This window comes from Petaurus breviceps, unplaced genomic scaffold, assembly GCF_028583685.1.
Source record: "Petaurus breviceps papuanus isolate PSGF00001 unplaced genomic scaffold, PetGlider_PUasm1.0 419, whole genome shotgun sequence".
Classification (NCBI taxonomy): domain Eukaryota; kingdom Metazoa; phylum Chordata; class Mammalia; order Diprotodontia; family Petauridae; genus Petaurus; species Petaurus breviceps.
The window spans coordinates 4,367,132-4,391,382 of record NW_027186324.1 but is presented as its reverse complement, the minus strand read 5'-3'; the positions used below and the strand labels follow the sequence as shown (position 1 = coordinate 4,391,382).

At 40.7% G+C, this 24,251-nt stretch overlaps 1 protein-coding gene across 1 annotated transcript in view; it reads right to left on the bottom strand.

Annotated features, from left to right (window-relative positions):
• The window catches only part of IL1R2 (interleukin 1 receptor type 2), a 34,616-nt gene extending 11,209 nt beyond the window's left edge, over positions 1-23,407 (bottom strand). The window contains exons 1-3 of the mRNA XM_069100499.1: positions 23,217-23,407; positions 2,121-2,245; positions 382-637 (exon numbers count right to left, since the gene is read on the bottom strand). Of these exons, the coding sequence (XP_068956600.1) occupies positions 382-637; positions 2,121-2,245; positions 23,217-23,230 (395 nt within the window). The 5' untranslated portion in view covers positions 23,231-23,407. The remainder of the gene's footprint in view (positions 1-381; positions 638-2,120; positions 2,246-23,216) is intronic.
• Positions 23,408-24,251: the final 844 nt, after the last annotated feature.

The following is a 24,251-nucleotide window of genomic DNA, read 5'->3' as shown; positions in this document are numbered from 1 at the left end:
CTACCTAAGGCTGGTCTTCTCTACAATCAGATTTTTCAAGAGAACTAGAAAAAAGAGCAAAGCCAGCCCCGTTGAAATAAGAGGAGTGATTTGTTAAAATACCAGAGCAAGAGGCAGAGTCAAGATGGCAGAGTGAGAAGAAGTAACTGATCCTAGCTCTCCACTGTCTCTTTTTCTCAATGATCTAGAGAATATCCAACTCCAAAATCTGACCAGGAAAGATAAGAAAAGTCATAGTGAGTTATTTTTCCATTACATGGCAGCTTAGGGAGAGAGGCAGACTGACAGAGAGGTCTGTAGAAACTGGGGAAACACATACACACCCAGCGTTCATTTCCCCTTCCCAGCTCCCATCACCATCACTTCACAGAAAGTTCCTACCTAAAGGTACAAATGTAAGTTCCTGTGTCCTCTAGAGACCCCGGCAAAATCCAGAGCGCGTCATCTTTTGTCCGCGTTCTCCCTGATTGGCCAGTTCCTAGAATAGTCTTCTCAGAATCATTTTTATGCCATGACAGGTTGTAGTGGAGGCTGAAGAAGACCCTGTTGTGACGCTTCAGGAAAGGGGAGTTCAGGACGATGGGCTCTCCTTCTACCTTGAATTTTTTTAATTCCTTGCCAAGATACTGGCAGTTTTCTACAGTCAGAAAGGGTCAGAAAGGTCACAGTTAGTCTTTGATTCTTGTACCTTTGTGAGTAATTAGCAAGAGGCAGTGGAAAAAAACTCTGGATCTGGAGTCCAGGTATGTGTGTTTGACTTCTGTCTCTGCCACCTACTTCTCTGTGTGACTTGAAGCCAGTCATTTCTTGGCTCTGGGCATTCTGCCTGGAATGCTCTCCCTCCCCCATTCCAACTACTCACCTCCATGGCTTGCTTTACGTCCCATCTAAAATCCCACCTCTTACGGGAAGCCTTTCCCACTCCTTAATTCCAGTGCTCTGTTAATTATTTCCGATTTCTTCTATTTGTAGCTGGCTTTTATGTATTTGTTTGCACCTTGTCTCCACCATCAGATTGTAAATTCCCTGAGGGTAGGGACTGTCTGTTTCCTCTTTTTGTATCCCCAGCATTTAACACCAGCTCGGCTCAGAGCCTAGCACCTGGTAGGCACTTAAATAAATGTTTATTGAATGGAATTGAATTTCACCTCTCTGCTGGTCAGTTTCCTCTGGGTTCAATGCTCATCTCTCTATTAACCTTGTGACCTTGGCAAGTCACTTAACATCTGCCAAGAAAGAAGAAAAAGCCAAATTTCTCAACTGTAAAACAAAGGGGTTGGGCTCCCTTCCATTTCAAACTCTATAAGCACCGATATCTACAACACAACAGCCGATCCGGTAAAAAAAAAATGCTCTGTCGTTTCAAAGAAGGAAAAATGACAAAGCCGGGTTGATCTGATGAACCAGAAAATAACCAGCTGTCCTGATCACCTTCTCTGTGTAGCTTTCCCTGATTTCCCTCAATCAGAAGGGATGCCTTTTTTGTTTCTTTTTGGAGGGGGGAAGGCAGGGCAATTGGGGTTAAGCAACTTGCCCAAGGTCAAACAGCTAGTAAGCATTAAGGGTCTGAGGTCGGATTTGAACACAGGTCCTTCTGACTCCAGGGCTGGTGCTCTATTCACTGCCTCACCTAGCTGACCCAGAACTTTACTTTTAATGAACTGACATTTGATTGGTGCCTCTCATGTGCTTCCACACTCTACTGCATCCAAGGTTCTCGCACTATACTTTTGTCTTTGTAGCCCTAGTACCAGTATGGTGTTCTGCATGCAGAAGGAACTTGATAAGTGTTTGCTGATTGATGGACTAAATATGTATCTTTTCCCCATCTGCTAGGCAAGTGAATGCAGGAGATATAATATGCCTTATTCATCATCGGATCCTCATTAGGACCTTGATACACAGTAGGTCATCAACAAACATTTGTTGCCTTGGATTTGGTTACTGAATTGAATTGACCGCATTTTACTTCTTTCAGTGCCACATACATATGCAGCCATTGAGCTGTCATGTTCACACAAAATAATCCCCTTCCAACACATGGGAAAACCAAACGACAAAGCAAAAACTGCAGGCAAACTAGTTTTTACTCATCAGATTTTTTTGGTTTTTTTTTTTACCTGTGCTTTCCTTGGGCTGAATGCTGGAAGCAGAAACATTCCCTGTCAATGCACAGAAAAAGAAGAAAAATCCAAATAATTTCTGGAGGCAGGAAATTGGAGTCTGAGGTCCAGTACCTAGAAATCTAGAAAAAGTGAGAAAAGTCACACAGGAAACCAAAATGTGGCATATACCCCTGAGGGAATATTACAAAAAGGCCCTGGGATATGGTAAAAGTGGTCATTAACAAAAGAAAGCCTAGACCCAAGGATCCTTTGGGTCCTGAATAGCCCAGAGTCTATAATCCTAGGATTGTAGATTTAGAATGGGAAGGAAGTTTAGAGGCGAATCTCCTCATTTTACAGTTGAGGAAATTAGACTCAGAATCCATCATTTTTACTATTGTACATGTGAGGCAGTGAAGAGATAGCTACTGAAATTGCCCATAGGAGAAGGAAGCTGTAGGTCACTGAGATTAGATAGAACACTACAGAACAGCAAGGCAACTACTTTTTTTTTTTTTTTTGCTTTTTGAAGGAGGGAGGGCAATGGGGTTAAGTGACTTGCCCAAGGTTACCATGGCTAGTAAGTGTTAAATGTCTGAAGCCAGATTTGAACTCAGGTCCTCCTGACTCCAGGGCCGGTGCTCTATTCACTGCACCACCTTGCTGCCCCAATAACTACTCTTTTTTGCTGATCCACTTCCTCCCCATGTCCCCCCAAGGCTTGAAACTCCCATTACTTAAGCATTATGTGAAGAACTTGGACAGAATTTGAGGGGGGAAAATGAAAATTATTAGTATGACTCAGTTCTGGGTACCATATTTTTTATTGTTATTGTTTCAATCATGTCCAACTGTTGGACTCTTTTGGGGGGTTTGCCCTTTCCTTCGCCAGTTCATTTTACAGATAAGGAAACTGAGGCAAACACGGTTAAGCGATTTCTCCAGGTGACACAGCTAGAAAGTGTCTGAGACCAGGTTTGAACTCAGGTTTTCCTGATGCCAGGCCCAGAACTGTATCCACTGCACCACCTAGCTGCCCCATGGAGCTGCCACATTTTAGGAAGGGCATCAAGGTCATGTTATTCTGTTGTTCAAGAATCTTCAATGGCTCCTAATGGCCTATAGGAAAAAATACAGATGTCTCAGATTGAGATGGAAGCATCCCCAAACTGGAACCCCACCAGCCTCCTTACATTCTGGCTCAGTGGAACGGCTTTATTTGCTGCTCCCCTGAATTCAATACCCTTGTCTAAGTTGTTATTCGTGTCTCAGTACTCCCTCCTTTTTCAATTTCATTCTTTATAACCCTTCCCTTTCTTCAAGGCTCAGCTCTATTGCTACTCTCCTGCCTAGCTTCAATTTTTTGAAATGTTCACTTGCATGTCTATGACGATCCTGAATAAATGGAGAATCATTATACCACACATAGCCTTATACTTAAAGATGAGGCTCTTTGGACTTCTGCTGTCATTTTAGACATGTTTGTTATTTCCCCGAATCAGATGGTAAATTCCTCAGAGAGTCATGCCTTCTCTTTATATGGTTATCCCCCAACCTATGTTATCTGCACAAAGAGATACTCAGCATTTACTTCAATAGCTCAAAAGGTTCAGATTTCCTCAGTGCAAGCACCTCCTTCAACAACACATATGGCATAGCAGAGTGCTAGGCCTGGAGTCAGAAAGGCCTGAGTTCAAATCCAGCCTCAGAAACTGGAAAGTCACTTAACCTTTATTGGCCTTCGTTTCCTCATCTGCAAAATAGGGACAATAACGGCACCTACCACCTCGAGTTTGAGTTTTTGTGCAGATCAAATGAGATAATAATTAAAAGTTGCTTAGCACAGTGCCTGGAGCATAGTTCATGCTAGAAAAATGTTAGCTATTGTTATCCTGTGTCTTCGTTTCATGAGAGGCTATAGCCAAACTTCTGGCAATGAGCCTTTCTGAATTTAGTTAGCCCAGCCCACAGATGACAGTCATGTGATCTACCAGCGATCGGGGCCATCCTTGAGGTTATTCTGTCTTTGTAGTTCCTGCCTTTAAGTTGCCAGAGCCTTCAATATAACTCACCATCACTCTCATACCACAATGAAGTATCAGAGAAGGACACAAGTCAGGGTGTTCAACACATATGCTTAAAATATGGTTTCATTTTCTGCCAGAAGACAATTCAAATTTAGACTGAGGACAAAAGTCGATCACTGTCCATCAGACTGGGTTGGCAGCTGTGTCCAGCTTTGGAAAGAATAGGACATTCGTTTTGAGTACATTTTGATCTGGGAGGTTTAAGCACATTTATCTTTACTTTTTAATTTCTTTTTTTTTTTAAAAGCAATTGGGGTTAAGTAACTTGCTCAAGGTTACACGGCCAGTTATTTCTGGGTGTGGTGCTAAGTATCAGAGCCTGGATTCAATCCCAGATCATCCCAACTCTGGGGCCAGTGCTCTTACTCACTGAGCCATCTGGCCACCCCTTATCTTTATTTTTTATAGAATATAACCCACCATGAGGTTCTCCAGCACTGAGGTAGCCTGAAGGGTCCTGGAGAACTAATACATTAGAATGTAAGCTTCTTGAGGGCAGGAAATAGTTATTTTATTTTTATTTTTTCTTTATATCCTAATAGGCATTTTATAAATGAAATGGAATTTCCTCAATCCCCTATATCTAGGACACAATGTTTTCGGATCATAGCGAGCAACATTGATGACTCTCCAGAAGAGTCCTAGAAAGAAACAAGGGAAGTAGGGAGGTTCAAGAGATATAAGGACTTAATAAATAAAGTCTTACAGACAGTCAGTGCTGGTCCTAGGAGCAACGCCCTAAGCTGCTGCCACTCTCACAAGTCACAGTGAGTGGAAGGGAAGTGTATTGGAATGAATCTTTGGGATGATTAAATTCCAATTACAAAAACAGAACCTCTGAAGGAATAAATCTATGATGGAACTTTGGTACAAGAATGGTGGACAGATTGTCAAGAGTTTGGTTCAATTTGATGAATATTTATGGACTGCCATAGTGAAAAGACCACCATTCTTGTACCAATCTTCCTGAATTCAAAGCTGACTTCAGATGCTTACTAGCTATATGACTCTGGGCACTTAATCTTGTTTGCCACAATTTCTTCATCTGCAAAATGATCTAGAGAAGGAAATGACAAACCACGTTTGTATCTCTGCCAAGAAAACCCCAAATGGGGTCATGAAGAGTCAGATATAACTGAAAGTTCCTGCCATCAAAAAAATTACAATCTAGTGGGGGGGAGATGGAATATAATATGTGTACACATGTAGCCATGATGTCAGGAGAAATCTGGACAAAATAAAGGGCAAAATTTGGCACTCTTTCCTCTGGTCTTAATAGCTATAGTTATAATAACTATATAGCTATGTTTTTTTTTCTTTTTGGAGGGCAGTTGGGGTTAAGTGACTTGCCCAAGGTCACACGGCTAGTTTTTGTGTTAAGTGTCTGAGGCCAGATCCGAACCCAGGTCCTCCTGACTCCAGGGCTGGTTCTCTATTCACTACGCCACATAGCTGCCCACTATCTAGCACAGATAGCAGTTCTTGGGTACAACTATGAACCCACCATACTTAAAAAGCCTCAGTGAATTCATCTGGTGATAAGATATGAGATACCTGATGATAAGAAGTGAGGATGGTAGAAAGAGCTTTGGGAGACTCAAGTTCCAGTCCCTGATCTCATACTAACTGATGTCTGTCTGGGAGATCAATTAGCCAACCAACTAGCATGTATGAAATGCCTTCTAAGTGATGGGCACTGTGCTGAGCTCTGGGGTTACAAAGCCAAGAACGAACATGTCCCTGCCCTGAAGGAGCTTACATTCTCTCAAGAAAACACAAATTCTCTGGGTTTGTTTCTTCAAAAGATGAATAGTTGAGTTTTCTTACAGTCTTCCCATCCTATGATTCTCTTTCTTTGGAATTGTAACAAGCAATAAGCATTCAAAACTGGGCTTGCCCTTTATGTAAAATACTTCCATACTTCTCTAGCTATATGATTAATTCATTTTTTGTTTATTTTCTTTTAAGTAGTGAATTACAACATCTGGCCAAACCTTAGGGATGTTGTTGGATAATTGGGGGCACAGGTCAATGAAAACTAATAAAAGTCTATATTTTGCAAATTTTTAGAAGAAACATAGTTTTCTTTCAAGAACATTCAGTAATAAGCTAGGACTTATAAAACTTAGATAAGCTGTTTGGTGATGAAGAAAGCTTGAGATCTTCAGTAAATACAGAACATGTTTATTACATTAGTGGATTCTTCTGATGTATTTTTAAAAAATGAATGTTTCAAAATTTATGCATATCCTCTGTGATTTTATAAGTTGTTCATTTGCTTAAAAAGGTTGACCTAGAGATATGTCCAGGCTCCAAAGTTCACATATTTAAATATGCTGAGTTTGAATTAAGGAGATAGTGGTGCCCGATAGAGCACCAGCCCAGGAGTCAGGAAGACTTGAGTTCAGTTCTGGCCTCAGACACTTATTAGCCTCAGGACCCTGGGTAATTTTACTTAATTCTGTTTGCCTTTGTCTCCTCATCTGTAAAATGAACTGGAGAAGAAAACAGCAAACCACTCCAGTCTCTTTGCCAAGAAAACCCCAAAGGAGGTCATGGAGAGTCAGGACTGAAATGACTGAACAACAAAAATAAATAAATACATTTCCAAATCACTGAAGAAAGGCACATTCTTTTGGGTCACTCAGACTCCCAATAGACTCCCAAGAGGTTCCCAGAAAGCAGCAAGGTTTAGAGAACAGAACATAGGGACACCTACCAGCTGTGTGACTGTGAATACAGCTTCAGCAGTGTCATCATCAATGAAGGGAAAATGATCGTGCTAATACTCGCTTCACAGGTGGTTGTGAAGAAAGCATTTGGTATAAGTCAACTCTACAAATGTGAATGATGTTTACTACTGTTAGTGTGACTGGAGTATGTCAACTAAATAAGTCCCTAGTACCCTGAGCTAGGGCAGCTAGGAAGCGCAGTGGTTAGAGTGATGGGCCTGGAGTTGGGAAGATTCACCTTCCTGAATTCAGATCAGGCCTCAGACACTTAGTAGCTATGTGACCCCGGGCAAGTCACCTGTCCCTGTTTAGCTCAATTGTCCCTGTAAAATGAGCAGGAGAAGGAAATGGCAAATCACACCAGTATCTTTGCCTATCTAGTCCTGAAATGACTAAACAGTAGTACCCTGAGAGACATAAGCACATGTCCATAGGCCCTGGGACAAGGGAATTGTAGAGCCAGTCAGTCTATGTCAGGGATGGAAGGCATCTACAAGTTTATCTAGTCGTTATGGTGTGCAGACAGTTCAAGGATTAGCCTCTGAAAACCCGGGTCTGAATCCAAACACGCATACTTACTACCTGTGTAGCCAAAGGCAATAATAGCTCATAAACACAGCATTTCTAGAACTGTTTGAGCTATGCAATAACTCCAGGAGATGGGTAATGTAAATATTATTGTCCTCATTTTACAGATGGGAAACTGAAGGTCAGAAGCTAGGTTTTGAAGCCAGGACCTGAGCCCAGGTTCGTGATTCCAGGTTCAGCACATTTTCTAGTTTGTTAGTACACTGCCACCCTATGTAAATTTGCCTCACTGAATCTCAGTTTCCCCATTTGTTAAATAAGAGAATTTTAGTTCTTTGAGTTCTCCATCTTTTTCTGGTTCCCATTTTTTTTTAATGAGTAATCCTTCATCAGTGAGAGAGATAGAGAGAAGAAGGAGGAGGAGGAGAAGAGGAAAAGGAGGAGGAAAAGAGGGGAGGAGTAAAAGGGGGAGGAGAAAAGGGGAGAGGGAAAAAGGAGGGAGGAGGAAAAGGGGGGAGGAGGAGAGAAGAAGGGGTAGGGAGAGTAGCTGACCTAAGTTCAAGTCATGCCTCTGACACATTGTGTGACCCTGAGCAAGTCACTTAACTTCTCAATAACTTCTATTTTAGATGTCTCCAAGGCATGTAAATTGAAAAGAAAGTGCCAATCTGCATTGATAGTACAAGTTTCCTTACCTAGAAGTTCCCTGTACCAGTGAAATCACAAGTCCAGTGCCTATCCCAGACAGACAGACAGACAGAAACAAAGAGATAGGGACAAAAAGAAACATAAACAGAAACTTCTTTTCTTAACAGAAAAACCATTCAAACTTATAAAGGTGAACATAAATCATTTTGCTTAGTTCTTTTTGCTTGCTAATGAAAATTTATCACCCTCACTGCTGTCTCCAGCACATATTTTTCACGAGAAAGTGTACTCTTTGAGGGTGGAGACTATTTTTCATACCGTCTTTGTGTCCCTAGCACCTGGCTCAGTGCTTTGCCCACAGCAGGTGCTTAATATTTCTTTTTTGCCAAATTCAATCTAGTTGAATCAGTGTCTTTCTTAACCAATGCTAATTTCAAGTGAATGTGCACTTTCTGGAAATGCAATCTGCTTTTATGAGGCAACAATGCTTTTACTGAAGATTAACCACAGCACACAAGAGAGAAGCAGTCACTGGGATTTAATGCACACCTCAATGGGAACAGAGTGGTTTGGGTTTTTTCCCTTTCATGGAATGTGTCACAGTGGCAATAAATTATGATCTGTTGTGGTACAGGATGTGTTGCAAGAACAGAATGCTAAGAACTAAACTTCGATGTAGTCACCTCGGGTTGGCAATACAAATGACATAGTTACCTATTTTGGAAAAACATCCTAATCTAGTTTGTAAGATGCTGGCTGCTCTCTAAAATCACTGCATGACTCCCGCCATCTTCTTTCCCTTCTCATCAGTCCTCCCTCCTTCAAAGTTAGAACAGGACTTAGTCATTTCTTCTCTTTTTTAGTTGTTTTTCAGGCATGTGTGACTCTTTGTGACCCCCGTTTGAGGTTTTCTCAGCAAAGATAATAGAATGGTTTGCCATTTCCTTCTCCTTTTACAGATAAGGAAACTAAGGCAAACAAGGGTTAAGTGATTTACCCATAGTTGCACAGCTAGTAACGATCTTTGGTGGATGTGAACTCATGGGAAAGCCAAAGCAATCAGCTACTTATGGGAAATCTGGATTCAAATTGAAATAAATTCTTTTTTTTTTTTTTGCTATTTTGGAGGGGAGAAGGCAGGGCAATTGGGGTTAAGTGACTTGCCCAAGGTCACACAACTAGTGTGTCAAGTGTCTGAGGCTGGGTTTGAACTCAGGTCCTCCAGGGCTGGTGCTCTCTTCACTGTGCCACCTAGCCAAATCTAAATCAATTCTTGCTGTTGTTGGTTTTGGGGGGGGGGATTGCTTTTTTTTTGAGGGGGAGTGTAGGGCAATTGGGGTTAAGTGACTTGCCCAAGGTCACATGGCCCCTAAATCAATTCTTAAGCAAGTCGCTTAAGACTTAAATTTCCTCATCTATTAAATAAGGAAGTTTTACTTCCTCCAAGTCCTCCAAGCTTGAAAACTCCATGTTATCTTTGATTCTTTCCTTTCCCTCCTCTTCTCCACCTAATTAGTTACTAAATTGTGGGAAGTCAGCACATATCTCCATCCATCCTTTTCTATTACTAGTCCCACAACTCTGGCAACAGACCTTATCGTTCACCTGGACCATCACAGCTTCTTCCTAAACTGAGCTCTCTCCCTCCAGCCTCTCCTCTTTCCACTCCATCATTCACACATGTCACATTTATCTTCCACATGCATCAAGGAGACACTATGTTCTTGAAAGTCCCGTCAGCATGCAATCTCTGGCAGGTTCTTCCAAAAGCTCCAAGTGCTTGGTATTCATAGGAATCCACAAACATTTATTATTATATAATCAGGGATGTGCTGGAGCCAGCTCCTACTAACTCCAAAGGGCACATTGTTAAATTTTCAGGGTGAGCATTTACAACTGGTAGGCATATGCCACAAATGAGGGCTTGATTTGTCGTTTTATTGATCGTCTAGACCAGAAGCATCAAATATTACCAGACTAAACCAGATTAAAATGTAATTGGGAAATATTCAACAAAATAAATTTATAGAACACATCAGAGACAATGCTAATAGGTGGCTTTCTAAATCAATATGCTGTCCACATGCATAGGTCTGTATGGTTTAGTGGCCTCATATAAAAGCACTAGTCTAGATTTAAGAAAATATTATTATAATGTAGCTTAAATTTAAGTACTTCTTCCCGCCTCCCGCCCAAAGTTGGTTGTTAAACATTTACCAGCACACCCCTGGGCTCTGTACTTCCAGCTTAAAGGAAAAAAAAATAACAACAAAACTCAAAAACTGAGAAAGAGGAAGACAGAATCCCAGCATGAGATAACATTGATGAATTTGCTATTTGCATAGTTTAAGGGACACTCCCATCATTGACAGCCTGGAATCCAAGCTAAGGGACTCTGACTGTAGAGGAAACTGCTGGGGTTCCCAGCTGTCTTTATTATGAGTGCCTTAACTATTACCTTAATCTCATCATAGGAGAGGTATGGTATATTCATGCAAAAATAGCTTGCCCTTGGATGACTGGAGTTAGAGAAGCAAGTGGAGTGTTAAAAACTGTCTTCTGAGTCATGGAGTAGGTGTAGCCTGGGAGACTGAGGCACAGTGATTAGCTCTTGAGTAAACAGAGGAGGGGTTCTTCATTTTTTTTGGCTGTATGGACCTCTTTTTCAGTCAATCAAATCTGTAGACCACTTCTTAGGATAATTGTTTTTTAAAGCATAAAATAGCATACCACTATACTACACTAAGAATTAATTCATTATTATACTAAGAATTAATTAATCCAATCAATTAAATTGAAATAGTTATCCAAAAAAACTTTAAAAAATTTACAGACCTCCTGATTAAGAACTCTTGGGAAAGAGAAAGTATATTGATGGATAGTGGTATTGTGAGTCGTACACAGTCTTTGAATCCTGTGGCTCCATTAAAATATCCAAGCAATAACCGTAATAGTAATAATCACAAAAATCATTTTTATGGTACTTTAAAGTTTGCCGAGAATTTCATATATTATCTTATTTGATTCTCATAACAATCCTGTGAGGTGAGTGCTGTTATTATCCTGATTTTATAGATAAGGAAACTGAAGATCAAAGAGGTTAAGAGATTTGCCCAAGGTCACACAGCTAGTAAATGTCTGAAGCTGGATTCCAACTTAAATTTTGATTCTAAATTTGCACTCTATATATTACACCAAATCCATGGACATATTTGAATAGAAGAATGCTCAGATTGGATTACATCACTCAAACTCTTTCACTCAAAACTCTTTAATGGGATTCTTTTTGCTGAAGAATAAGTCTGCCTAGCATTTCATTTAATAACTCATTTCATTCATAACTCAGCCTAGCATTTCTTTTAATCCCCTCTCTAACGTAGTTCCTTTCTGCCTTTCCTGTTTCATCTCACACTGACTGCTTTCCTCCATGTGGTCTAAGCTCCAACCAGATTGGGCTACTTTCCACATGCATCCAATATTTTCATGTCACTAAACGTCCTGGGTCAACTTTATTTTCCTCATCTATAAAAAGAAGTGAGATCCATTTCTCTGCCCATACTATTACTTGTGTCTAAAATACCACCAGGACATTTAGTTGGCTCCATTGTTCATAGAGTGCCAGGACTAGAGACAGGAAGACTCAACTTTCTGAGTTCAAATCTGGTCTCAAAGACTTACTAGCTATGTGACACTGAACAAGTCACTTAACCCTGTTTGCTTCAGTTTCCTCATCTATAAAATGACCTGGAGAAGGAAATAGCAAAGCACTCCAAAATCTTTGCCAAGAAGCCTCAAATGACATCACAAAGAGTCAGACATAACAGAGAATAGCACAGTGCTTTGCTCAGGGCAATACAATATTTGGCTTTTGAATGAATAATGACTCTATACTTTTGAAAGACACTCATACTCATGGGATATATACACCCAGGTTAGTCAGAAACCTAGTCACACTTTCTTTTAGGAGCTGTCTTAGAATCCAAGAGCAGAGGCTTGAGTTTGAGATCTCTGGTCAGGGAGTCATGCTGCATGGCAGCAGAAGAATGGCACAATGGAAGGAGTATTGGATCTGGAAACAAGGAAACTTGAGTTCAAATCCCAACGATGCCACTTACTACGTGGGAGACTTGAGCTCTGGGCCTCAGTTTTCTCATCTAAAAAAGCTGAAGCAGCAGCTCCCTAAAGATCCTTTCAGCTCTGTCATCTATGATGCTTTGAGAATCTCCTGCTCCTTCAGCGGGCATCCACGCCCACCAGCAGTCTCCTTAATCTATTCTTGAGTGATCGTTACTTTGCCTTCCAACTCACCTTGCACTTTTGAATCCATAGGAATAGGGACTAAATCTGTGATTTCATTGATTTAGGGAACTCTCAGATAAAGAAACTCCTTCTACAAATGCAATGCTGCACCCTCTCATCTTAGAAGATTGCTTAGGGCACAGACTTTAGCTGACTTGCTCAAGGACACATATCAGAGGTGAGACTTGAACTTATATCATCTTATATCAGAGGTGAGATTTGAACTCAGATCTTTCTGCCTCCCAGACCAGCCCTCTATACCACACTGCCTCTTTTGGAGCCTGTGTGTTCTCTAAAAGTCATAACATTTTTCATTATTTTAACTCCTGGCATTACCAAGTCCTTTCAAGCAAGAAGAAGCTCATTTCCATATACACCGGGTCTCATTGTGTTTTCCTTCCAAATAGCATATTGGTGAAATAATTCTCTTTCAATTCCCTGGCCTTAGTGCCTATCATAGTGACCTGTGAATAGTAGGTACTTAATACATGAGTATTAAATGGATGAATGAATGAGGCTTTGATTCTGAAAGGCCTTCATACACAAAAGACACAGGATTAGCAGAAACTGTTGCTGCCACGTACTCTTTGGAAGCTTAGTTTCCCAGTCACTAAATATATTTTGGAAATTGAAGTGAGGGAAGCGGGGATGAAGTGTAAAATGTATTTCCAGTATTAAAAAACTTTACACTATGGTAAGGACAGAGCAAGGGTTACTGTCAGTGAAAAGGAAGTGTTGAACAAAGTCCTGCTGCCATTTGGGACAGCAAGAGCCCTGGTGTAGACCTCAGGAAAGGGTTAGTCTACTCCGCATTCTGCTATGACCTCACTTCAATCATTTCACCTCTCCCCGGCCTCAGCTTCCAATCTGTGAAACAAGGAAGTTACGTCAGGTCCCTGTCCTCTCTAACAAGACAGCTAAAGCCATGTTGCTGGTCAGTCATGGCCAATTCTTCATGACCCAATTAAGGTTTTTCTTGGGGACCTTGCACAGCCCTCCCCGATGGCATGGTCATTTTCAAGAACAAAGGATAAACGCAATGATCTTAGCAAAAATACTGGAGTAGTTTGCCATTCTCCAGCTAATTTTACAAATGCAGAAAACTGAGGCAACCTGGGTTAAGTGACTTGCCCATGGTCATACAGCTAGTAAGGATCTGAGACTGGATTCGAACTCAGAAAGATTCATCTTCCTGATTGACTTCAGGCCTGGCACTCTATCCATTGTGCCATCTAGTTACTCCAATAAAGTCCAAGATTTATAAATTTAGAACTAGAAGGAACCTCAGAAACCCTTTATTGCCACCTCTTCATTTAACAGGTGAGGGGAAATGATTTGCTCAATATCACTCTAGGAATAAATGGCCGATCTGGAATTTGAACTCTAATCCTCGGACTGAAAAATCAGCATTCTTTCATTGACTTTGGATTGGGTTTTGAGGTTTTTTCTAGTATTCATCATGAATATTCACTACTGAATATCAGCTACTCAAATACAGTTTCTCTTGTAAAGGAATTCATACTCATTACAACCAGGAAGAAGTATTAATCCTGGCTTTCTAACCAGCCCCAGGGAATAATGCTGCCTAAAGCCATTTATTCTGCCTTATTCTTCATACTAGTAAAAGTATATTCCATTGGGGGCAGTTAGCTGGCACTGTGGATAGAACATACAGCCTGCAATCAGGAAGACCTGAGTTCAAACCCAGCCTCAGGAACTAGCTATTGACCTGGGCAAGTCACTTAATCCTGTTTGCCTCAGTTCTTCCTCTCTAAAAATAAACTGGAGAAGAAAATGGTAAATCACCCAAATGGGGTGATGAAAAGTCAGACATGAGTGAAATGACCAAACAAAGACAAAAATATTCAGTTGATAACTGCCAAGAAGAATCGAAGGGATGACTCATGCTGCAGTATGGCGAGTGCCAGAGTGGGAGATGAGTGACCTAGGCTCCAGTCCTCACTCTAATAACAATCATATTGATTCTGTAACAACACGGGTAACAATGACAATAATAAAAATATTCCATTATTAAGTGATTGATTAAAAACTGAATAATCATAATGATGACAATAATATTCGTACAGTATTTTAAAGTTTGAGAAAATGCTTTACATATATTATTTAATTTAATTCTCAGCAATTCTGTGAGGCAGGTGCTGGTGTTATCCCCATTTCATAGATGAGGAAGCTGAAGCTGAGAGAGATTTAGTGACTTACCCAAAATCTCACAGCTAAAGGAGTGTTTGAGGGAGGATTTGAACTCAAGTCTTCCTAACTCCTAATCCAGTACGCTATTCATTTTACTATATAGCTGATTCCTGTTGGGTTTCTTTTTTTAATAGCCTTGAGCCAATCACTTTTTCTGGGCCTTCTGATCTACAGAATGAACAAAGTAGGCTAGGTTAATTTAACCTTCAAAGTAATTTTAACATTGTCCTCACCCCACAACTTTAGATAATGCAAGTCAAATTGTGTGTCTATAGATATAGTTCTGGGTCCAGAAGTGGAAAATTGTCTCAAAAAATGGAGTCAATAGCCTAGGAAGCAGGACTTTGTTCTAACAAAGGAGAAAAGAAAAAACCTAAAACTTGGAGAAAGATGATTTTTTAAATTTTTTTTAAAAATTTTCATTCTTTAATTGACCCCGCAGGGGAAGAATGGTATTGGTTTGGTTACCATCAGTTCTAGAGAAATATTTGCTCCATTCTGAACTTTCCAGGAAGTGGCTGCAGATGAATGGACCACAAGAGCATAAGAGTAATGATTTCATTACTCATAAACCTCAGAATAGGGTTACCGCTAGGGTCTCTGGGAAATGGTGAGTCTCTGTCAAGCACAGAGGAAAAGAGAATTAGGACTACGCAGATTCATTCTAAAAATGCCTTTTCCCTACCTTAAGTTCTTAAAGGGAATTTATTTGGCACAAATTTAGAAACTGAGCTGATTTTTGAAAGAGCGCAATGGAGGGGAGATTGGTGAACTATTGAAGTTTCCTGACTTTGAATTTAGAGGAGAAGAGGAAGGAAAAGGAAGGAAATAGAAGGAAAAGGAGGAATGAAAAAAGGAAGAAGCAGAAAAATAGGAGAAAGAGGAGAGGACAATAAATAAAGATGAAGGACAATGAATGAATAAAGGAAAAATGTATCGATTAAGCGTTTTACTCTGTGCCAGGAGCTATGTTAAGCATTGCTGGTACAAATAAAAATGTATATATGTAGTCTCTCCTCTCAACATTAATAAAGACAAAACATTTAGGGGTGTGGGGCCAGGGATAAGCGTATGGGATAGGGAAGTCAGTCAGAGAGCAGTTGGTTTAAACATCCCCACCAGGAATGATAGTGATGATATATACTTGTTCTCAGAGCTGGAATCTGAAGGAGAAGGGAAGTATGGGAGAACTGGGGACACTCAGCAGCATGTGTTATAGAAATGACTGGGAAGCAGCAGGATGGGCTGGGTAAAGTGAAGGATCACCCTCAGAGCCCTGGACCACCGCTGTAGATGGAGGTAAAGAAGGCTCCAGTGCAGGGCAAATGGCGTGGAGGCGTTCCATTCACTAGGAAGTGAGAATTCCTATCTTACACCAGGACTGAGACCCGAGGATGGAAAATTTTTACAAGTTTCTGGCTGTTCTTCCTAATTCTCACACTTTTGTCTTTCCCTTAACTTCTGCCTATGATTACTGCTGGTAGAAATATAATGCTATTTGAAAAAAATATTACAAATGATGAAATAAATCATGATACCAAAAGTAACACATAAGAATAATACTAAACTTTAATTTTTTGGGTTTTTGGTTTTTTCCCTTTTGGAGGGGGGAAAGCAGAGCCATTGGGGTTAAGTGACTTCCCCAAGGTCACACAGCTACTAAGTGTTAAATGTCCGAGGCTGGATTTGAACTCAGGTCCTCTTGACTCCAGGGCCAGTGCTCTATTCACTGTGCCACCTAGCTGCCCCCTAAACTAGCTCACATTTACAAAGTATTCTGCATAACATCATCTTATTTGATATTCATTACAACCATTTTAGGTAAGTGCTAATATTTTGGGGGGTTTTGTGGAGGAGGGAAGGCAAAGCAATTGGGGTTAAGTGACTTGCCCAAGGTCACACAGCTAGTAAGCATGTCGAGTGTCTGAGGTCAGATTTGAACTCAGGTCCTCCTGACTCCAGGGCCAGTACTCTATTCACTGCACAACCTAGCTGCCCCAAGAGGAACTTTTGAAAATTATTTTTATTCCTTCAGAAAAAAAGTCAATTCTGTCTAGCCACTCAGTCCAATCTCAGAAAAATACCTAAAACAAAGTTCTACCAGTGCATAGTTCTCAGAGCAAGTTATCACAGAAAATTCCACATGACAGTGTTACAAATGTTCTTTATACAGTACAGCCTGTTGGTAACAAAAGCCAAAAAAACCAAAAAAGCCTGGATTGTTACCATAGATTAAATACCAGTGGAAAGTGAGTCAGAACTGCTTGGATGGAAGGGCAGCTGTTCTTTGGAAACCAAAGCAAGAGGCAGCCTCAGAGGCAGGGCTAGAGAGGCAGCAGATCACAGAACGTTTGAGCTTAGAAATCACCTGGTCCAACCCCTCATGTTCCTGATGAGGAAATGGAAAGGAAAAGTGATTTATTTCAGGATATGCAGCTGATGTTATAAATTGTCCTTGTGGCTCTTGCTTACTTCATTCAGCGTCACTTCCTGTCTTCCTCTGTGTCTCTTTGAAATCACCTATTTCCCCATTTCTTACAGTATAATAGCAGTCCATCACCCATATGTGCCACAATTTATTCAGCTATTCCTTAACTGATGGGTATCCCCTTAATTTCCGTTTTCTCATCCCCATCAAAAGTTGTTATAAATGTCTTTGCACCTAACGGATCTTTTCCTCTTTTCTTCTCTCTTACTACAACATCAATATTATAAAAATGAATAAATTTAAGGGGTTTTATAAAATGAAGAAGAATGAAATGGACAGAATCATGAAAAATAATTTAGACAATATACAAGGTAAAAAAACAAACAAGTTTGAAAGTTGTAAGAACTGTGGTCAATGCAATGACCATTCATGATTCTGTAATTCTTCCTTATGCTGGACCTAATTTGGTTTCCTTGTATTTTCTACCCAGCATTCTATTTTTTTTCTGTGTGTAGGTGGTAGGTGTGGGCATCAGAACTAATTGGGGCTGGGGAACACAGGACAAGCCAGTTTGGGTGAACTCCCAGCCAAGATTCCACTGGTTTCCTAGGAATGCAGTTAAGAATTCTGTAAGCTGGTGACTCGGACCTTTGTTTTATCTTGTAGGAGAGTACAAGATAGGCCTACTTCAGTACATGATATCCTGGAAGTATTAAAAGGCTGTCTCACAATTCCTAATCTCTTTGCCCCAGGGCCACACACATACAGGGAGGCCCTAGGAGATACAAGAGCTAATGACCCTCCATATGCAGGATACTAGCCTGTGAGGTGGGATGATACAAGAATCCGGGGACCCTGTCACTAAGCTGTACAGTCGAGGGAACCTGGGTTCAAATCCTCCTCCAGTGTGCTGTCAGGCACCCCAATCCACTGAGGCAGTGGGAAACTTTCTTAGGCCTGTATATAGCAAGAATGCTGCTTCCTATAACGTGTGTGACTAGTGGAGGAGTTAAGAAATATTTATGCTACGAAGCATAACCTCATTCCTGTTAAATCACCAGCATCCTGACTGGGAGTCATTCAAACTGTCTTCCTTGCTTCTACTTTGCATTGAGGTCTACTTCCTGCCTACACGTAATCTCACTTCTTAAAATATCAGCTCTTCTGTCAGTACCTCTTTCTGAGTACTCGAGCCAGTGACTAAAAGACTCACCAGTAAATCAGGGGGCACCAACTTTCCTCCCACTTTTACACTCTCTTCCTTCTCAGTATTTGAAATCACCGTTTACCTTTCATGGCACCCCTATCTATGACCGGGCTGCCTAGAACCCTGGGTCATCAGCACAGGGATAGGTGCATCAATTGAAAGCTGGCGGGGACCTTGGAGGCAAGTCCGGGCCAGGGAAGAAGGGGAACCCCAAATCTCCATTATTCCCCTCTTTTTTTTCTGCTCAGCCTCCTTATCCTTTGCGCCCACTTGTCTACAAAACAAGCCTTTTTGGTTTTCTACATTCCAGCTGTTTATTTATCATCTCTCTCTTCATTCTTGTCGCCGTGGGGCGTACAATCAAACTAACTCTGTGAACTCTTTTGTTATTATTTGTCCTTTGTACTTGAGGACCGGGACTTCAGGAAGAAGTCATGACTTGCAAGTGAATTGGATTTAAGTGAGAGAGGATTGTGCAAAGTCACGAACCTCATTCTCTCCTCCAGAGCCATGCAGACCCATGGAGAAAAGGGACGTACTAAAACCAGTCTGCTTTCTGAGAATTATTTTAGTCAAGGACACAATGGCAAGATATAGATCAACTCCTTCAGGTGCTTCTCCAGGGAGTACCTCCGATTCATTCTTCCGTGCTACAATTTTTCCTTCTTTCTTTCTTAGATCTTTATTAGCTGCAACTTCCTTCTTTCTTCTCGTTTTTTTTTTTTTTTTTTTTGCTTTTTCCCCTTTGGAGGGCAATTGGGGTTAAGTAACTTGCCCAAGGTTACACCGCTAGTTTTTTTGTGTGGGTATTAAGTGTCTAAGGTCAGAACTGAACTCGTGTCCTTCTGACTCCGGGCTGGCACTTTACTCACTGCACCACCTAGCCGCCCCTCTTCTCATTTTCTTAATATTGAAAATTTCAAGATTAATTAAAACCCTCCATGGACAGTTAGGTGGCACCGCAGATTGAGTTACCAGGCCTGGAGTCAGAAAGACCGGAGTTCCAATCCATCCTCAGACACTTACTAGCTGTGTGATCCTGGACAAGTCAATCAATCAATAAACATTTATTAAGTGCCTGTTATGTGATAGGCATTATCACTTAACCACTGTCTGCCTCAGTTTCCTCAATTGTTAAATCAGGATCATAATAGCACCTACCTCCAAAGGTTGTTGTGAGGATCAAATGAATTAATATTTGTAAAGAGCTTAGAACAGAGCACACATGGTAACCACTTAATAAATGCTTATTTCCTTCCTTCTACAATTCTCTTTTCTGCCTCCCTGCATGAGTGGAAGAAGGGGGCCCCACAAGAGGGCCATTCTGTATTTTTCTGTTTCCCATCCTTCGATGACCAAAGAATTTACTAAGTAGCCAGAATATCAATGAAGACCTTCCCTATATTTACAGATCTGTGTTGGTTTGGGTTTTTTTGTGAGGCTGGGTCTCCCAATATCACCCAAGATAAGAAGCAACCCCTCGTGTACCTGATTGACTCCACTGCTGGTTGGCATGCTCAGTTTCCAGCCTGGCCCACTTTGCCCCTCTGAACAATCTCTTCAACACCCTTTATCACATCTTCCTGCTCCCAGGAGCTTACTATGTTGATACTAGACTGAGTGTGGATATCGAATCAGCTTTTGGTCTACTACATCTCAGAATTCCTTAGCTAGAAATCTACCAGCCTCTGTCTCCCAGGAGCATGTCATGGGTTACCATGTCTGACCTAGATCTGGTCTTCAGAAAACATGCTCTTTTGTTGGGATCACATTAAAAATCTTTCCTGCATGATAGATCCTGTCAGATCTTGTGCCTTTAAGAACTCAGTTGCTTTTGTGCCACTGTGAGGCCTCTGACTAAGATTTGTGTGATGAGGCTTTCTGTCCTCAGTTAGAACAATGCCAGGAAAGCAGACTGGTTCTAGTATGTCCCAAGAATCACAGAATGTTAGCCTTGGAAAAGAACTTAGACATTATTTTGAACAATGGCCCCATTTCAAAGATAAGAAAACTGAAACTCAATAAGAAGAGGTCAGAGGCTCACAGGATCAAAGGCTCAGAGTTGGAATATCAATACAGCTAACAATAGTCACACCTTGATTTACAAAAGTAATTATACCGAATGCTGCAAATAGATATAGGAATACTCACACTCAGGAAGCATAATATTAAATTCCCAAATACCCAATGCTTTCATTCAGACTAATGTGTCAGCAATAAAGGATGGTGTTTAACCATGATCTGGAGCTTGAATCTCTATGTTAGGTATTGGCTCTTACATTAGTTGGCTGTGCAATTTTTTTTTTTTGTTTCGTTTTTTTGAAGGGGGGAAGGTAGGGCAATTGGGGTTAAATGACTTGCCCAAGGGCACACAGCCAGTAAGTGTGTCAAGTGTCTGAGGCCACATTTGAACTCAGGTGCTCCTGCCTCTGGTGCTGGTGCTCTATTCACTGTGCCACCTCACTGCCCCTGTGCAATTTGAATAAGCCTCTTAATTTTGCCAGCCTCAGTTACCTCATCTGTAATTTTTTTTTTTAAGGAGAGTAGAGGGATTGGAAGGTCACTCTGTTGGCTTCAATAGTCTATGATGCTTTGTACTTTTTTAATCATTCTAAATTCTGAAATTCAATGTGTGTACAGGGGAGTATTGAAATTGGAGCCAGAGGATCTCAGTTCCAACCAATGTTCTTTGACATATTACCTTGTGTGACCTTGCAAAAATCGCACAATGCCTTTGGGCCTCGGTTTCCTAATTTGTAAAATGAGAAGGCCCTCCTAGATGGCCACTGAGATCACTTCCAGTCCTGAATCTTATCATCCTACGATCTAATTCCATGATCTGGATGAACTTTTGCTTCTTGTCAATGCTTGTTCTTTGATAACTTGATTCTTTCAAGATGTTATCAGTCATTTACGTCTTGATGTGCAGAAGGAGGATAGGTTTTGAGAACTAGAAAGGAGGAAAGAGCCTGAGGGCACTGAAAAGAAAGAGCTAAGGAGAGAAGAGGAGGCTGGTGGAGAAGTCTACTTACAATTTGCTAGATCCAATGCTGACCTTCGAACATTATTTCATTACGTTCCCTAACTCCTTTTAAAATAAATAAATGGAGGGGCAGCCAGATGTCTCAGTGAGTAAGAGCACCAGGCCCAGAGTCGGGATGACCTGGGGATTGAATCCAGGCTCTGATACTTAGTGCCACACCCAGAAATAACTGGCCGTGTAACCTTGAGCAAGTTACTTAACCCCGATTGCTTTAAAATAAATAAATGGAACACAAAGAGCTTATTCACAATGTACCATGGTTAGCACGCTTGTTATTGTTGAGTAATTTCCAACCTTTTTTTTAACCCTTTTTTTGGAGGTAGGAAGGCAACACAGTTGGGGTTAAGTGACTTGCCCAAGGTCACACAGCTAGTAAGTGTCTGAGGGCACATTGGAAATCAAGTCCTCCTGACTCTAGGGCTGGTGCTCTATTCACTGTGCCACCTAGCTGCCTATTTCCAACTCTTCATGATCCCATCTGGGTTTTGGTCTTTTTTGGCAAAGATACTGGAGTAGTTTGCCATTTCCTTCTCCAATTCATTTTATAGATGAGGAAACTGAGGCAAACAGGATTAAGTGACTCACCCAGGGTCACAGAAAGCTATTAAGTGTTTGAGGCCAGATTCGAACTCAGGTCTTCCTGACTCCATGTCTGGCACACTGTACCACCTACCTGTCCTACAGTTAGCATGCTTAAGAGATACATAAACTAGACATGGGTCTTATCTCCCTAAATATATATGGCTGCTGCCATGTTCTCCTCAAGTTAAATGTTCCTCCATTTGTTTTATCTCACTAAATAACCAAGAGGGAAGCAGAATGATTTAAGAGAGAACTATACAGTCAAAAAACTGATTTCAAGTTTGTTAGGCAGGCAAATTGTTCCAGTTACAAAGAAGAAGGAAAAGTAAATAGCCCTGCAGAAAAGCAATTGATAGGAAAGCCAGTTTGGTCCCTGTGGAAAGCAGAGTAGGGGGTCATCAACATAGCGAGGATAGGGTGAGGGTATCTGAGAGTCTTTTTAAAATACAGTACTATTATACAATTGCAGTGTAATGCTATAGTACAGTATGACATTTATTGTAATAATTTTGTTAAATTTATTATAACAATATATTTTATTATATAGTATTTTATTATATTGCTTATAATGTTTTATTATATTTATTATGATATAGTATATTTTATTGTATTTATTATACTATCTTAATGTTTTTATAATCTTTATATGTCTTTATATATCTTAATATGAATCTTTATATAATTGTACATCTTAATATATATATATCTTTATATATATATATATATCTTGATGTGTTTTATAATATTTATTATGATATAATATCTGTAAAGTTTTACAATTAACAAAGTTATTTGATATACATAATTTCACTTGACAGCCCTATGGGTTAGTAAAACAGATGCTGGTATTCCATTTTACAGATGAGGAAAGTAGGTCTTAAGAAAGTTAAGCGGTTTCCTCAAGGGCATGTTATTAGTGACAGAAGGGGGACTTGAACGCAGGTCATTTGAATCCTGCTGCAGTATTTTGCTATTCTGCCACCATCACTAGGTGCTAGAAAGGGCACATCCTAGAAGAGAAGAATAAAACACATAAAACAGGCAAAAAGGTGACAGGGTCAGCGAGGGGTGGAGATGGAAAACCCCTAAACAAATCTCAGCTGCCCCTCAATTTTGCTGAAGGAAGGCAATTTAAAAAAATAAATAGATGCCTACATTTAGATAATCCCTTGAGCTCTCTGAAGGTAAGTACTCTAAGAAGAGATGAGAAAAGTAATGATTCTAATATGTTTAGACATATTAGAATGTCTCTTCTTGCCATGCCTCATGAGAAATTGTTATCCCTTGATAGAAATAGCATCCATTCCTCTCCCAACTCCTCCATTCCTACCTTCAAAGCTCCTTACCTGTGCTTCTGCATTCTTTCACTTTGTCCCTGCTTGTGAACAGGAGGCTGCAGGCAAGGATTTTCCCTTCAGCTCAAGGGTTCAGCTCTGGTGGCAGTGGATTTATAGGCTCTTACCTCACTCACTCTCCCCCCCCCCCAACTCCCATACACACACGCACACACATACACATACACACACTCCTCCGTTTCCCAATCAGGTTTGTGTCAGCCCCAAAACTGACTGTGCTGACACACCTTTTTTTCCTCCTCCCCAAAGGAGCACCAGCCCTATTATATGTCTGTGCTCTCTGTCCTCCCAGATGGGGAAGTGACCAGCAACTTCTGCTTCAGTTTCCCCTATCTGTGTGTGCGTGTGTGCATGTAATGAGCTACACACTGTGTACTTCCAGCTGGTAGAGGTGGTATTTCAGTAAAGCTCTGAATTGTTACGATGGATGGGGTGTTCAGTGTTTAGTCACCAAAGCCTTAGGTCTCCAAGGGGAAGGACTATTTAACCAGAAGGTTATGGTGGGTTTGTTTTGCTTAGGGACTACTAATAACAGGCTGTTTACTCTGTTTTTTGGAATTTTTCAGAGTTTTATTAGTGTTTCTTTAATTGAGTTTTCTGGAGCTAACCCCAAAACTGAGTTTTAGGTTAGAGGCCCCAGGCCATGTCTATCTGAACAAGGAATTAACGCCAGAACCTTGGCCCTGCTGCCTGGTGCTGAATGAGATTCTTCCCCTCAACTCTCTTTTTTCCTTTTTTTTCTCTAAGAAACTAGAAACAGTGTCTAAGATAAGGAAGGGTATTATACTGAGATAATGAATGGGGAGGGTTGGTGGCTCACCCACACTGACCAACAGTAATAATGTTAACTCACTTTTACATCATGACTTTCCTCACAGTGACCCTGCTCTACTTTGCAGATTAGGAAACTGAGACTCTGAGAGGGTAAAGAGATTTACTTGAGTCATAAAGCTAGGAGAGGTACGAGCTGGGATTAGAACCCAGCCCTTCTCATTCCCAGTCCTTTAATCTTTCCATATTCCCATT